This window comes from Python bivittatus, unplaced genomic scaffold (assembly GCF_059951505.1).
Source record: "Python bivittatus isolate LINGU-HERP-01145 unplaced genomic scaffold, Pbiv_v1 ctg000700_np1212, whole genome shotgun sequence".
Lineage (NCBI taxonomy): Eukaryota > Metazoa > Chordata > Lepidosauria > Squamata > Pythonidae > Python > Python bivittatus.
Genome location: NW_028277098.1, coordinates 54,648,367 through 54,663,417, shown reverse-complemented (window position 1 = coordinate 54,663,417; position 15,051 = coordinate 54,648,367). Strand labels below are relative to the sequence as shown.

The 15,051-nt window shown below is 39.6% G+C and overlaps 1 protein-coding gene across 4 annotated transcripts in view; it reads right to left on the bottom strand.

The window, feature by feature from the left end:
- Positions 1 to 5,781: 5,781 nt before the first annotated feature.
- The window catches only part of INAVA (innate immunity activator), a 29,431-nt gene continuing 20,161 nt past the window's right edge, over positions 5,782 to 15,051 (bottom strand). For 2 of the 4 annotated variants that reach the window (XM_088153086.1, XM_088153083.1), the window contains exons 7-10: positions 14,335 to 14,569; positions 11,575 to 11,748; positions 10,046 to 10,775; positions 5,782 to 6,143 (exon numbers count right to left, since the gene is read on the bottom strand). In XM_088153086.1, coding sequence (XP_088009212.1) covers positions 6,051 to 6,143; positions 10,046 to 10,775; positions 11,575 to 11,748; positions 14,335 to 14,569 — 1,232 coding nt within the window. In that variant the 3' untranslated portion in view covers positions 5,782 to 6,050. The remainder of the gene's footprint in view (positions 6,144 to 10,045; positions 10,776 to 11,574; positions 11,749 to 14,334; positions 14,570 to 15,051) is intronic. The other 2 variants (XM_088153085.1, XM_088153084.1) reach the window with 2 other exon arrangements.

Genomic DNA, 15,051 nt, shown 5'->3' with positions numbered 1-15,051 from the left:
AGGTTGTTTCAGTCAGAATCCATCCAACAAGCTCTACAAAATAGAGCATTTTGAAGAAAGGAATCAAAATACTTTATGAATAGGAATTAGATTTCTCATCCCAGCATAACTAAGCAAGGTTTACCCATGGTCTCCAGCTCTCCAGGAACTGCCTATGTCCGTAGGATTTAACAGTGAAAATAACTAGAGAGAAAATCAAGGGATGCCAGTTGCTTCCTGGATAGTTGATTGTTACATTTTAAAGGGTATTTCTTGTTCTAGTTAGGTCTTTCAGGAGGATTTATGAAGTACTGACTTTTATTTCTTATTTCTATCTGTGAATTGCTATTTTTTTTCTTTTTGAAAGGGAGAAGGGTTGGAGGAGAATGCAAGAAAATGAGCCACTTTAATTTGAGCACATAATGTTTCTCGGTGTTCACTCTAGATTTAGAATTGCCCAGAGGTTTTCATTTTCATTTGCCAAATAGTCATGAAGTTGATTTTCCCAGATTCCCGGAATGCCAGTATTAAAAGAAAAAAGACAACTACCAATTGTGTTAAACAGAACTATACATTTGGTGACTGATTTGATGATCTTCCATGACATTTCAATTTTGATAACTTCAGAAGAGTTGTTGCTTTGTGAATACCAATTGTAAAGCTGGATGCTTTTCCCAAAATGTTAGATAACCGACAAAAAAGAGAGAGATAAACTGATTAAATACATTTGGGATTCTCCTTCATGCCATCATTTGGAAATTCTGACAAAGAAGTAGCCTGGACAAGCCACCCCCACTCCCTGTTGCCAGTCTGCAGAACTGTTTTGTCCTCTTCCAGTTACAAAATGGCAGTAACTGCAGACATCAACTGTCCCCTATCACAGGAAAAAGGACTTCTTTGTCCCCTCCTTTGTCTGGGGACAGAAAATTGTGGAACCCCCCCTCCCCCCAGCTTTCAAACAGGGTAAGGGACATTTGAATTGCTAAGCACAAAGGGTGTTGCAATGCATTCCTGTATTACTGGGGAAATAATGAGCCTGCCCCTCTTATCTCACCCCCCCCCGCATCTCCTTTTGTTTACATCTTTTTCAAACATTCACATTCAAATTCACATCATAATAAGGAGCAAGCAGGTAAAAGTCGATGCTCTGTGCTTTAGAAACTTGAATTTTCACAGGAAATTGTTCAGGGCACTTGATTTTTAGCAGCAAACATTGGCTTAAGCCCTTGAGTATCCATCACTGTGTGGGAACAGCTTTCATCTGTGTGCAATGTAGCAGGGCTGTCCAAGCCTCACTGGAGGATTTATCAAGCACTCTTCACATCCTCATTTCTCAGATGAGTTGTAATAGGATTCATCCTTAAACTTTTAACTTGCATTGTACTCTTTCATCAGAGGACCAAGGATTAAACTGATTGCTCAGCAGCAGACTTGGGGAAAGCCACTCACCAGTAAGGAAATATGGACCAGCAAGTTAAAGCAATTTGCTTTTGAAATACTTTGGACCATTCTACAGCTCTGCCTTTAGTTTGCAGGAGCCTTTGCTCTACTGCCCTGGATTAGGTTGGAATTCTGTCCATTCACTTGTGTTACGAAAATCCCTTTCTCTACACTGAAGCTGCTGATTCTTCCATCCAAGTGAGAAGTTGTATTGTAATTCTAAATGGGTGTTCAAATGATTCTGTGTTTTGTCTTGTGCAATTGGGGGTGGGGGGCAGCAGGGAGAGGTGTGTGACTGAGATTTTAAGAGGGTGAGAGCTTGTTTTGAGTTAACCTACCTCATGGTCCAAGGTGTTTTCTCATTTTTTTTGTTTTGTTTGTTAATGAAACTTGAATTGATCTGGGAAACGCACAGTATCACTGATCCCAATTTCTGAGCTCAAGAGCCCCAAAAGCAAGAGGAAGGCAGGATGAAAGAAGCTGGCCTTTGTGCTTTGCCTTCACGGTTATAGCTGTGTTGATTACATTCGAATCTGGGATGTATTCTCAGAGGCACCATTTAAATAATCTCTGCTTAGATATTATAGCCGTACTGTATTTATTGCATCTTGGTGACTTCTGCAGTCCTACCTTAATTCAGCATTCTAAACTGAGCGGGGAAGGGGTCATATGATTCCAAGACTGGAAGAATATTATCTTCCACAAAATCAGCACAATCTTTATCTCTGCACATGGAACCCAAATTATGTTGTTTGCTATTTAGGGAAGTTTGTGGTCCCGTGAATGTTTTTGCCTGGACAAATCTGTGAATAGATTGTGAATTAGCTTAGCAAAGTTTTCTCCATCTACTTAAATAAGTTGTTTAGAACAAAGAATATGAAGTATCCCAAAAGGCAATACTTGGTATGTCTAAATCTATCTGCCACAGGATACTTCCTATGGGTTAAATGAAGGGTTATGTGATCTGTGGTCCTCCAGAAGTTGGACTTCAGCTTCCATCATTCCCTCATCAGTTGGCCTTACGGCTCGGGCTAATAGCAGCTCAGATTCAAGAAAATCCGGAGGAGTCCACACATTTCTTCTTAAATTACTGACCATATTTGCCATATAGTCCTGGGTGTCTTTTGCTCTTTCTAGTGCTTTGGCATGGGGTTATTTCTCCATTTTTTGGGGGGGGGAAATACCTTGTATCTTTTAATGCTTCTGATCCCATGGATGTGGCAGAAATGAAATTGAGCTAATTTCTTGGGATTAGTATGTATAGTTTACCCTATTGTTGATTGTACTTGAAGCACATAATTGAGAGGATTCAAAGTAACCAACAATGGACATTTCATCTCTTTCATAATTTTCAGAAGCTGAACAGCAGGTTACTGTAGTAAGACTAATAAATGGTTTTGCATCATCTGCAAGGATATTTTAGCACATGTTATCATGCTGTCCCTAAGGCTAAACTTTCAGTTTAAGAAGCCTTCTGATTGTGTACTAATGGACACCAGCTGTCTCAGTCTAGGGTTGGGACTATTGTTTTTGTTGCAGTCCCAGCATATCTGGATGTGACCAGGTTGAAATGTTGTTTCAAACAGCAGGTGCCTTTCCTTACCCTGAAAGGTGGGTTTTTTACCCATAGAAAACACTGGTGCTTGTCTGGGGCTTCTGTGAGGGCTGTGTCATCTGGCAAAATGGTATTGAGTGTGAATGTGTGTGTGCGTGTGTGCATGTAGGGATACAATGTATGTAATATTTTATACCTCTCTGTAAATAATGTAAGTTATTTAAGGTTTCTGATGTACATGGTTTTCCAATGAATGTCTTTGTTCCTCCTGGTAATAAATAAATTTATTCAACTGAAATTCCAAGTCTGATTTTTACATTAAAAGCCTAATGCAAAGGCTTAAAAAAATAAAATCAGAAGATTGTGGATTGAGAAATTGGATAAACTATTACAGAAACAAATGCAAGGATTAAAAATAACTAGGAGCTTGGAAATGGCCCTGGGCAGACATGGAGAACTCAATCCCACAGGCCTAATCTGGTTTGAGAGATGTCAAAGTAGCTCACAAAGTCCTCCAAGATCCCTTGCCCTTCAGGGCCTGGAAGGTAACGCTTTTTGTATAGAGAATGGCCTTGAAGGGAGAGAAGTTAAATTTAGAGAAAGGGTTCCTGTTTCCCAAACTCTTATCTGCTGATATCATCTAGTGTGTTGGCCAACACAGCATTTGGGCAAAATTACCCTCCTCCCCCCCTTCAATGAGGGATACAGCAGTTAAAGGCAAGAGAGAAAGTCTCTATTCATTCTAGGGTTGCAGACATATTAATTATTCTGGCAATCTATTTTTTTTAATGCTTTCTACATCAGTATTTCTCAACCTTGGCAACTGTAAGATGTCTAGACTGTTCTAGACTATCAAAGTATATTATTCCTTGGGTGGACAACAACAGTAGAAGAGTAAGAAGCTAGATGAATGATACAAAAAAGGTTTCTAGTGGTTAAGAATGAAGCAGTCCATGACTCCCAAAACCAGAATTGTTATACAAATTGCCTTTTGTAAATAATTTACTTAGGATCACGAAGATTTCTTTGCAGAGATCTGGACAATAAAGGTTCTAGGCTGGACTGAAATTAAACACAATGCCATGTTGCCATTTTTAACAAAGTTAATTTGAAGTTCATCTTTTCCATAGGTATTTCTTGTTTTCACATTGTGGAAAACCCTTGAAAAAAAGGATAGGACAAGTTGGAATTCTGACACACTGTACTGAAGTATTTTGGGGAAGAGAAATCATGTCATTTGAAGATGTTGACTTCTATTTATATAAAATGACAATTATTAAACAAAAGGCTGCCTTCTGATAGGCTTCTCTTTCCCTTTCATATCTGAATGACAACAAAGTTATCGGAACACTGCTGGCACTTTTTTTTAATAATGCAAATAGGTTGAACATTTCCTTAGCTTGATTTCTACTTCTAATGAAGCCAAAAGACATAGAACACTGACAAGAAAATGGTTGGCAATATGAATAACTTACCAAAACTTAAAAATATATACCCTTGAGTAGGACTGAATTTTATCAGAGTTCTCAAGTTAAATGCAAGAGTGATACACAAACTACAATTCATGTCAGCCTTGTAGGCTATGGTTTACTATAAGGATACGCAGAAAGTAGAAAAATTGTTTTGGTTGGAACCCATGACAAACCATCACATTCCAAAATGTTTTGGATTGGCTGTGGCCTGGCAGAAACACAACCCACATCATTTCCATTGCCCAGGGTTTCTGCTAAAACAACATTCAGAGGGATTATGGAGTGATTTTTATACAGTGGTATACTTTGCCCTCTTCTTCCCCTGCCTCTGCTCAGCTACCATCACAAAATCCCAATGTGGCACTGACCCACCTGCCTCTGATCTTTTCAGTGCCTTGCCTTCTTCTGTCCTCCTACATTGTCACTGCCATCACAAAGCACATCCCCCTTACTATGGAAATCCCTCAACCTTGGCTTTTTCCTGCTCTTTCCCTCCCTGAACCACTTCTGCCCAGAGCAACCATGTTTTAGTCCATCTCCGGAACAAAACAGCCCAACAAATATTTCTGTTTAGGCATAGATAACCCCAAACTAGCTGCTCCACACACATTTTGCCTATCCCTAAGGTTGCTGAGTATATTGCTGAATTAAACATCTTGTTAACCTATAAAGCTAGTTTCTGCACATAATGTGTAATGGTTTTTTTGTAAGGAGCCCATGCCCATCTTGTTTCTTACATAAGAGGTCAGTGGATAGTGACTTGTTTTCTTATAGCTGACAAACCAGTCATTAATCTGTTCTGCAATAAAATTAAAGCTGGTTGCCTGGCTCATCAGTGCTAGATGATTATCAGTTTTGTAACATGCAATTTGTTCTATAGAGACAACCCTCTGCTTCCTTAATTTAATGAGGATTGCATACAAAAGTTGAGCAATATGTTATATTTCATCCATCAAAATGGACCTCTTTTCAATACAAAATTCCATTAAAACTGAAAATAAGGATTCACACACAGATCCACAGAGATAGCAAGATTTGTGAATTTCATAAGTCTATAGAAAGGAATAATGGGGAGGGGCATGAAGTACACTCAGGCAGACCATTGGCTGCATCAGATAGCTTTCTTTGGGAACAAAGAAGGCAAATCTAGCAATTGGGAAGGAACTTGTGTAGATACACATACATTCTACTTCCACAAGAAAGAAAGTTGTGGTCAGCAATAGCTCTTTACTAAAATTCATAAGAAAATCCCACACTAATTTTGTTTCCATAATCTATAGACACTCAAAGTTGTTTCCAGCACAGACCTAAGAGAATAAATAGGCAGACAACCCCTAGTTACTGTGATCTATATTTCACAAAACACAAGGAACACAAATTCTTTTGTCACCAGTACATTGTATCAATTCATCATAGGAACATGTCCTCGCATAGCTTGCAGAATTAGCCCCAAAGGTTCTCTTCCAAACAGCAGGAGCAGCAGATGCAAGAACATGTCAAGACTTGATTTAAGGCCTCCTTTTCCCCTCCCAGAGTCAAGGGCCTAGGAGGCAGTCAGCCTGCTGATGCTGCCAGAGTCTGTGAGATGGTAGATTTAGCAACCTCTAAACCTGAGTAATGATTTCTCCATTTTCCGGAACGTAGACCTGCACGGGGGCTCCTTCGGGAGAGCGTTTGAGGATATGGACACGAGGTACCTGCAAGTACAAAATAAAGCCTTTAATAAAACTGCTGTGTTAGCAGAGATTCCCATTACCTACTCCACTACCATTAGAATTCATCTATTAAGAGGGGAAAAAAAGGCATGTGACAAATGGAGAAGATTGCCTGCCCAACAGCTTGCATGTTAGCGTCATGATTGTATTAGAGAAGATGGCATAAGAGATGGGTTATTCCCATGCACTCCCCTTAGCAGGCCATCAAAAAGTCCACTGCTAAAAGCAGCAGCAGGATTTAGGATAAAATTCAGGAACATGGCAATAAAGCGGCTACCCTAGCAGGCTGCGTGGGGCTTACAGATTACTAATTTATGGTTTAGAACTTCTCATTCTGCTTGCCGTGCTACGCAGCCAAACAACTATGGGTAGGAGATTCTCAGGAAACAGCAAGGTTAGGAAATGTCTCTGCTAATTTGTCAATACCTGAAATGCTTCACAAGTGAAGTGAAACCTACCGGGTTTCTATCCTTTTACATTCAGTCAATGGCCTGCGCTATCAAGCTAGATGTTCCAGAAAGTCAGCTAAATTAGCCTGTTGTGGCAAACGCAAGAAGTATTGCAGAATCTTAAAGACGAGCATATGTAATATGGAATCAGTTTCTGGACTAAAGTCCATTTAATGTAATGCTTATACTGTATAAGCAATGTTTCTCCTCTGTATTAGGGAAAAACATTCCCTTTTCTCAGTCTGATAAACAGGAAGCAGATTTCATGCAGTTGAACTTAGAATAATCTTGCATCTAGAATTCTTAACTCCTAAACTCACAAACCAACCAATCCTGCTTAGCCATTTTGAGATCAACCAAGTTCAGCTAACATAACAATGGACTTTCAGCACTGGTGATAGAGTACTGTGAAGAGTTAATCTCACATGACATCACTGCATGGCTTCAATGTTCTACTTAAAGCAGATTAGACAAAAATAAGCACAAGCTGTTCAGGAACCTGCCTTTCTAGCTCACGCAACCACTTCCTAGGATAACAATTTTGCAGCTCTGTTTCAAAGCTGGAAGGTAAGCATTAAGGAGGATGATAGGAGGAAACCAAGGGCAAGCTCATGCTTGCATGGTGTGGGCCTGTGCTGCAGGCAAGGGAGATGTCCAAGGAGATGAAAGTTTTGCTCCTTATGAAATATTCACACATCTAGTGGAAAAAATATCTAGAAGAAAAAATGATCCGTATCATACAGACACTATCACTGACTACATTTCCGAAAGTAGGTAGCAGAACATTCCCAGAATCAACTGCCATGACAAAAATAAAAGATAAATACTCCCTCAAGTCCAACTTGACTCCTGGTGACTACACGGGAATGGCCAGGTAGTTTTCTTGGTAATCACACATAGACAGTTTGCCATTGTCTTCTTTCAGGACAACTTTTTCAACTTTCCAGTCTAGCCTATAGCCCTGGGATTTGTTGGTGGTCTGGCACCTGACTAATAACCAGGTCCAATCCTGCTTAGACATTTTGAGATCAACCAAGTTCAGCTAACATGGCAAGGCCTTTGTCAATAACCCTCAAAAGCAGCTAACTAGCTTTCCCCATCAGATGCCCTCCAGATGTATTAGCATGGAATTGTGGGAGTTGAAGACCAAATCATCCAGAGGACATTAGGTTCAGAAAGACTGCTCAGAACAAAGGAGCTTGTGTGCAATTTAATCATTTCCCAACAAACAACCAGTCTAACTTAGAAAGAACCAAAAACTTAAGCTGAAGAATAGTTGCAATTTATCAATTCAGAGATGAGTTCAGAAGAAGGAGGGTAGGCAATATTCAATGTTTATCATGCAATCATTTCATTCTTTGCCATAGGCTTACGCAACTCCTGTTGATTTTGATGACCCATAAGTATCGTGCACATCAACTCCTCCTGCTTTAAACACGTATCTGTTACTTGGAAGAGGACATTTTAAAGAAGGGTGGTATCACAAGCACAATGTCAGAAGGCACAGCCCCACTTCTCACAGTTTGGGGGCTACAATGCCAGCCCAAAGCTTCATTCTTATTTATACATAACACTTTGTGCCTTCTTCTTTAAAAACCAAACATCTCTAAATCTGGTAGGTCTGGTGGGGTTGGAATGGATATCAGAGAGAGATATTTTGCATCTAGCAGAAGGGATCTTTATTCAAACAGCTTCAGATGTGAGATCACAGCATGACTTAAGCCCATTGTGGTAGACGGCAAATTAAATGGTTTTCTTGTGAACACATGAAACAGTGTCATCTATCAGGAACCAGGAAGCGCATCTTCCCTGTTGCAGTGCCTGCCCTCTCAAATGAGGTTTTCTCTGAACACCCAGCAGGTGTTCCAGAGAGCCTTAAAGAACTGGCTGTTCTCCCAAGCCCTGGGCTAAGGTGGACGGAGCTCTTTGTGGTATGTTCGTACAGGCGTACCTCATTTTATTGTGCTTCGCTTTATTGCACTTCGCAGATATTGCGTTTATCAAACAGCATTGCATGCTACAGAGAAATATTTTGTGAAAGAAAGAGTAAAATGATGTGGCAAACTTCACTGTTGTCTTATTTTAAGAAATTTTTTAAATTAAGGTATGTACATTGTTTTTTAGACATAATGCTATTGCACACTTAATAGACTACAGTATAGTGTAAACATAACTTTTATATGCACTGGGAGACCTAAAAATTCATGTCACTTGCTTTATTGCAATATTGGCTTTATTGTGGTAGTCTGGAACCAAACCTGCAATATCGCCAAGGTATCCCTGTATATGTTTTTTGTGTTGTTGGCCGAATTTGCCATTTTGTTCTTTATTTAGCTTGTTTTTTTATTTGGCATGTTTTTTTTAATCTATATTTTTTAAAACTTTGTCTGCTACATTGTGAGCTGCCCAGAGTCACTCTAGTGTCAGGAACACCTAAATCAAATTGAAATAATGAAATGAAATGATAAAATAACCAGCAAATCATGTGTGGAAGGAAAAACAGAAATTGGAAAGGGGGGATGGAAATATATGCAGTTCTTAATTTCTAACAAACTTTACAAATATGAAATCCTGCTCTCATATCAAAGCTAATTATCTATAAGTTGGCTTGTTTATAAAAGTATATTTTTTATATGCAGTTGAAAAGTATAGTTTATCCAAACAACAGTTATACATGAATTGATTGAATTTGCTTTAAATGAATCTTATATGAATCCGAAGTATTATCCTCACTATCAGTAGTGATTGTAGTGGTTTGCTTCTTCTGACCCTTTATTTTGATTATTTTATCAATTTCATGATCCTCTGAAAATCAGAAAGAGCCTACATTGAGACAAGCTTTTTTACCTTTTCACATGTTTGTTTACTCTTTGAGTTGGTGTATTTCCAAACATATATCAATTTCTTTCACATCTTAACCAATTAACATGTCATTTAAAACAAAAATAATTGGAAATATGCATAATCTCTTTTTCCATTTTCTTCCAAATTTGGAGAGGCAGAAGGTTTGCAAAAAGAACAAAAAGCAATCCTTTTTTCCCCTTGTTTACTTCATGGCCTTCATATTTATATCCAAAAAGAACATGCAGTGGAGGTAAGTAAAATCACGGCTTGCTCTCCATTTTTGTTGGCACCCATCAAATTCAGTCAAAAAACTCCTCCTCCAGCTTTTCCATGCATTTAAGTTTAGTTGCTTTTCCTTGTGTGCCCAGATGGTATAAGCCAGGAGTGGAGGAGAACCCACAAGGAAGTTGCCCACTCTTGCAATGGGCCTTTAAAGGAGTTCAGCAAGACTGGCTAAGTTCACCTAGCCCACTGCTTTATTTGCTCTCCTTGCTGTGGGAAAGCTGCCGTGTTAAGGGAACCCTGGGGCAAGGCAGAGAACATTAGGAATATGCTAGTTCCCCTCTCCCTAGAGCTGCCATATAGCCTTACCTGAATTTGTTGCCCTAAAGAACACGGAGAATGCAGTTCTCTGCCTGGCACACTGCGCACACGAAAAGCTCCTTGCCTATCCAGCGAATGGGGACGTGCATTGCGCAGCCGGGTCCGTTCATGCCAGGATTTTAACTCTTCTGTCACTGCTGCCTTGGAGAGAACTCGAGGACCCCCTGGGAGACAGTCCTTCAGGGATGGTGTACGAACTACCCTATTGTTGGGTACAACTGACCTGTGGAATCTAACAGGCACCGCTTTTTCCTGGTAGGCAAAGTGGGCTGAGCTGCCAGAGATGAAAGACGGCCGACCATGGCAGAGCTCTCTCCCAGCAGTCATGTGGGCACTTGGCACATATTCTGTGGCAGGAAAAAAACCTGGCACAGAAAGCAGCTTCTGAGGACACAGACGGTGGCATTCTGCTTCTCGTCCCTTGCAGGCCTGGCTACGGAATGGCTGCATGGGCTCCTCCTTGGTTGCTACAGATGCCGGTGTCAGCTTCAGAAAGGAAATGTCAGGGCTGCTGCTGCCAGCAGATGTTGTATAAGAGATGCTGGAGACATCTGAACTGCTGTCTTCCGAAGCAGAGTGAAAGTTGACTTTCAGAGCAGGACTGGGCTTGGATGCAGAGAAGCAGGACTCGGGGACGGTGACAGTATAGAGGGTGGGTCGTCGCCTGGGCAATGCGCTTCTTCCACGGGACTCCAAACCTTCCCGAGTTGAACACACCCTGTGGGCCAAAGAATCTAGTTAAGACTGCAAATGTCAGGAGTAATTGTTTGATCGTGGGAAAAAGTGGGAACATGTCACTGTCTTCGCAAAACCTTATGTAGCTTAACGCAAAGAACTCTGAGACGTGGATTTCAGAACTTCCACGGATTTCATTCTGGCTACTGCACACTCTACTTATGACTGGACTTTCCTATCTCATCTCATGCCTATGTCATAAAAGTCCATTTAAAGGAAATGTTTGAAGTTATATTTCTGACTTCTTTAGTGGACAATTTACATTTTTATATTTTATACACATTTATATGGAACTATGAATAGGGTCAAGTAACAGATATATTTATGTTCAAAGTTTCACCCTTCTTTCACATGTCTCATTTCAGAGCAATATGCCATCTATAGTTCTCCCCATCCCAACCAAAATTTTGCAATTTTAGTCAAATCCCCACCACCACCACCGTCTGCATATTTGCTTATTTTAATCATGTATTTTGCTTATTATAGATATTTATTCTGTTGGCCTCCTCCTTCTAGCTGACACTATTTTCTGGACAGTAATCTCCCATGCAAAGCTACCTTCAGAGCCATTAAAGACTAGGAACTTATTTAAAATGAGAGCTAAGATTCTTAAGGCTCTATATTTTGGGACATATATAAAGGTCTGCATCACAGGAGTTTAATTTCTTCATGCTACTATATCCTACTAAAGTGTCTGCTTGTCAAAACCCACTGCTGGGTTACACAAGGCAATCCACAGCAATACTTCAATATACTGTAACTAAAGCTTCATAGTACAGTACCTTATCAGCTGAGACTGTCCTCTCCTTCCTGGGAATTCTGGTGTTGGAGGGGCACTGGAACCAGCCTGTTTCCTTCCTTCCAGCGTCCTAGGAGGATCCAAGTGGCACAAATGTGCCTCAACTGTCCTCTTAATGGAAGGGCTGGGTGCCGGTGGGGGCATTATGCTTGCTGTGCTATAAGAAAACACAATGAGATGAAAAGTAAGAAACAGCTTTTCCGTCTACTTTCCTGTTATCATTTTTTTTTTCTACAAGCACACGGAGGGCCACTGGTTAAGGGCTACAGCATTCGCTCTTTCCCATTATTTCTGAGACAGAAGAGAAGCAAAAGAAAAGAATGAAGATTCAAGGGTGTCAATAAAACAACTGTTCAGGTTTAGTTAATTCTGATGCTAGGTTCTAGGTCACTGCACCCCAAAGAGCACTTTTTAACATGCCACTAAGGCATTTCAGCACTTACATATTCTGTAATGCAACTGCAGGACCTATACTGGCTAGAATGTAAAACCCCATTTCATCCAAACAATCACACTCCACCTTCTAGTGCTGATATTGTCAGAGGAACTTACATAGAATTATCAAAATAAACCATACTACAACCAAATAAAAATATAATACGAAAAAATAGCAGTTTTGTTTTAAAACACATAGCAGCAATAAAACTGAAACCGATATTTACAAAGATTTTCAAAAACTTCACTTGGCACTAAAAAGAGTAAATATGAAGAAAAACCTATTGAAGAATGTGCCACTTTTCAAAGCGATCTTTCCCAAAGTGTTATATAAAGATGGTAGATAACACTACATAGTATACTTGAAGAATATTGATTATACACTGTACATCTATTCAAGTCTGGGTTTCAACCAGGTTAGAGGACACAACTAGCCCTGGTTGTTTGACAGATGACCTTTAATGACAGAGAGGCAAAAAACGCATTGTGATTACTCTTATTTAATATCTCAGCTGTTTTGATACAATGGACTACAGTATTCTTTGGATCAGCTTCCAAGTCTGAGGATTGGAACCACTCTTGTGTAATAGGTCCTCTCCTACTTAGGAGGTAGGTTGCAGGGAATAGCACCAGAAGACTTAAGTCATCCCCCTAGCAACTTTCCTATTAGCTATCTCAGTACTCTTTCATTTCCAATGCTATTTCATTTGCTGCATGTGAAGCTGTGGAGTATGGCCATCAGAAAATTTGGGAAGATGTGTCACTAGTGTACAAATAACATACAGCTCTCTATTTTTCTGTAACATCTGAAGCAGAAGATGCCAAGAAAACTTTACATTGGTGATTGAGAACAATGATCAATAAACTGAGCTGAAACTGAATTCTGATAAGATGGAAACACTGTAAGTAAATAATTCCTGAATGGAAGAATTTGGAAAACTGCTTGCTCTGGATGGGAATGCACTTCTCCTAAAGAAACAGACTCACAGCCTGTTATCAGAGGCCCCTCTGCGTCTACAAGACCTTACTATCAACTTAACAGGATTCAACTGCACCTATTCCTGGAAAAGGATAGTTTATTAACTATGATTCATGCATCAATACTAGATTACTGTAATGTGCTGTATATGGGGTTGCCTTTGGGGAGAGTCCAGGTGCTACAACCAGTACAGAGTGCCAGGACAGAGTACTCACTGGAGTTCCATACCATATTATATACATATTACACCAGTGCTAAAAGAGGTCCACCGGCTTCCAGTCTACCACCCAGCTAGATTCAAGGTGCTAGTATGAGTATACATAGTTCCAAGCATGGACCAGACTACCTGAAACAAAGCTTCAGGTGTACATCAGTGTTTCAGGCACCTACAATTTTTCAGGAAAATAGGAATTTGCTGTTCGACAATGACATGAAAGAGGGCATTGTCCATGATGGCACCTGTCCTGTGGAACTATCTCTCCCCTGCAATGCTCCCCAGGTCATGCTGACATGTTTTAGGTGTCTTTTTCAAAAATACAATTTTATGTTGGTCTTACCCAGCCATTAACTTCCCTAATATTTGTCCTGTAATAAATTATTGCAATGAATTGATCTTGTAATGAAGGAAGGACACTAAAGAGTCATGGTACAACCAGTAAATACTGTAGATGTTGTCTCCAATTTTCCATCTATCTGAATTGCAGGAGCAGGAAGAATTTCAGGAAATGCTCTTAACATGGCATCTCCACATCATCCAAAATATGATTATTATTATTTTTTAGATAGCTATACTGTTGCCACTGAGAGAATCACAGGGTCAAAATGAACCAAACATTCCCTAATTTCATTTCCTACTGCAAATTAAAATAATCTAACTACCAATTTATTAATGCCAATTCATAATTTTACTTATAGGCACATCTTACAAGCAAGTTATTCTTGCAAAAAAAATTAGTAATGATAACATAAGCATTTGACTTCTATTACTGTTATCACTTAATAATACACATAGGATACAAAATATTCTGATAGTACTTTTCTTATTTGTTCAATAAACGATGCAGCTCATAAGGTAGACTAGTGCTATTTTAATATAGTGGGGAGAGAAGGGTGATGCTAAGAACCCATGAATAAGCTGAGATTTGAACCAGAAAGTTTAATTCAACTTGTCCCTCATCAACAGCTGCAAGTATACTATGCAAGTTATTATATTGCTTCTCCATAAGCCACAGTTTACATAAATTCACCTCAAGTTAATCTTTGAAATCAGATGGAGACATTTTAAGAAAGAGAAAAGCACAGCAGAAAGATCTAGTGAACAATTTTGACCTCAGCATGCTGCTGGACTCAGACATCTTCTTGGGCTTCTCGTAGGGTTTATCTAAACTGGTCTCTTTCCAGGGACTATTCTGGATAGGTGAGCACTCCACTTCAGCAGCTGGATGATGAACTGAATCTTCTAGAAAGCCAAGGGGGGAAAGATGAGATGAAGAACTGTGGTGAGACTGGATTTGTGTCCAAGATGTAATTTTTGTTGGAAGGTGAGGATTCACCACAGGGGGTTCTTTAAAAAGAAAGGAGAAAGAATGATAGCTTGTCACTATAATCTTGACACTCCTTTAAACATCTACTAAATTACTTTGTACACCTGCACTCTCTTACCAGCTCTTAATTAAACCAAAAGAGGACACTAAATTTAGCACCTTTGTCTCTGGACCATTTCAATGAGAGCCATAATAAACTTCCCTCCTTGCCTTCAAGCTTGGTAAGATGATGCAGGCAAATTCTTAATCATGTGGTCTGGATAAGGTGCTGAGAGATGTGATTAAATAGCTAATCTCTTTAACTGCATATGAAGCCATTAAATAAAAACAACAGCAGGAAAATATGGAGTGCATGGAGACTATAGTAAAGGAGGTGTAGGATTACTCTCTGAGTCCCACATTATGCACTTAAAGTATGGTTTGCTGAACCATAGCTTACTGAATAAGCCATTATTTGTTGAACATGCTAAGCCAAAATCAAATATTAAGTTTCATTAAAGGA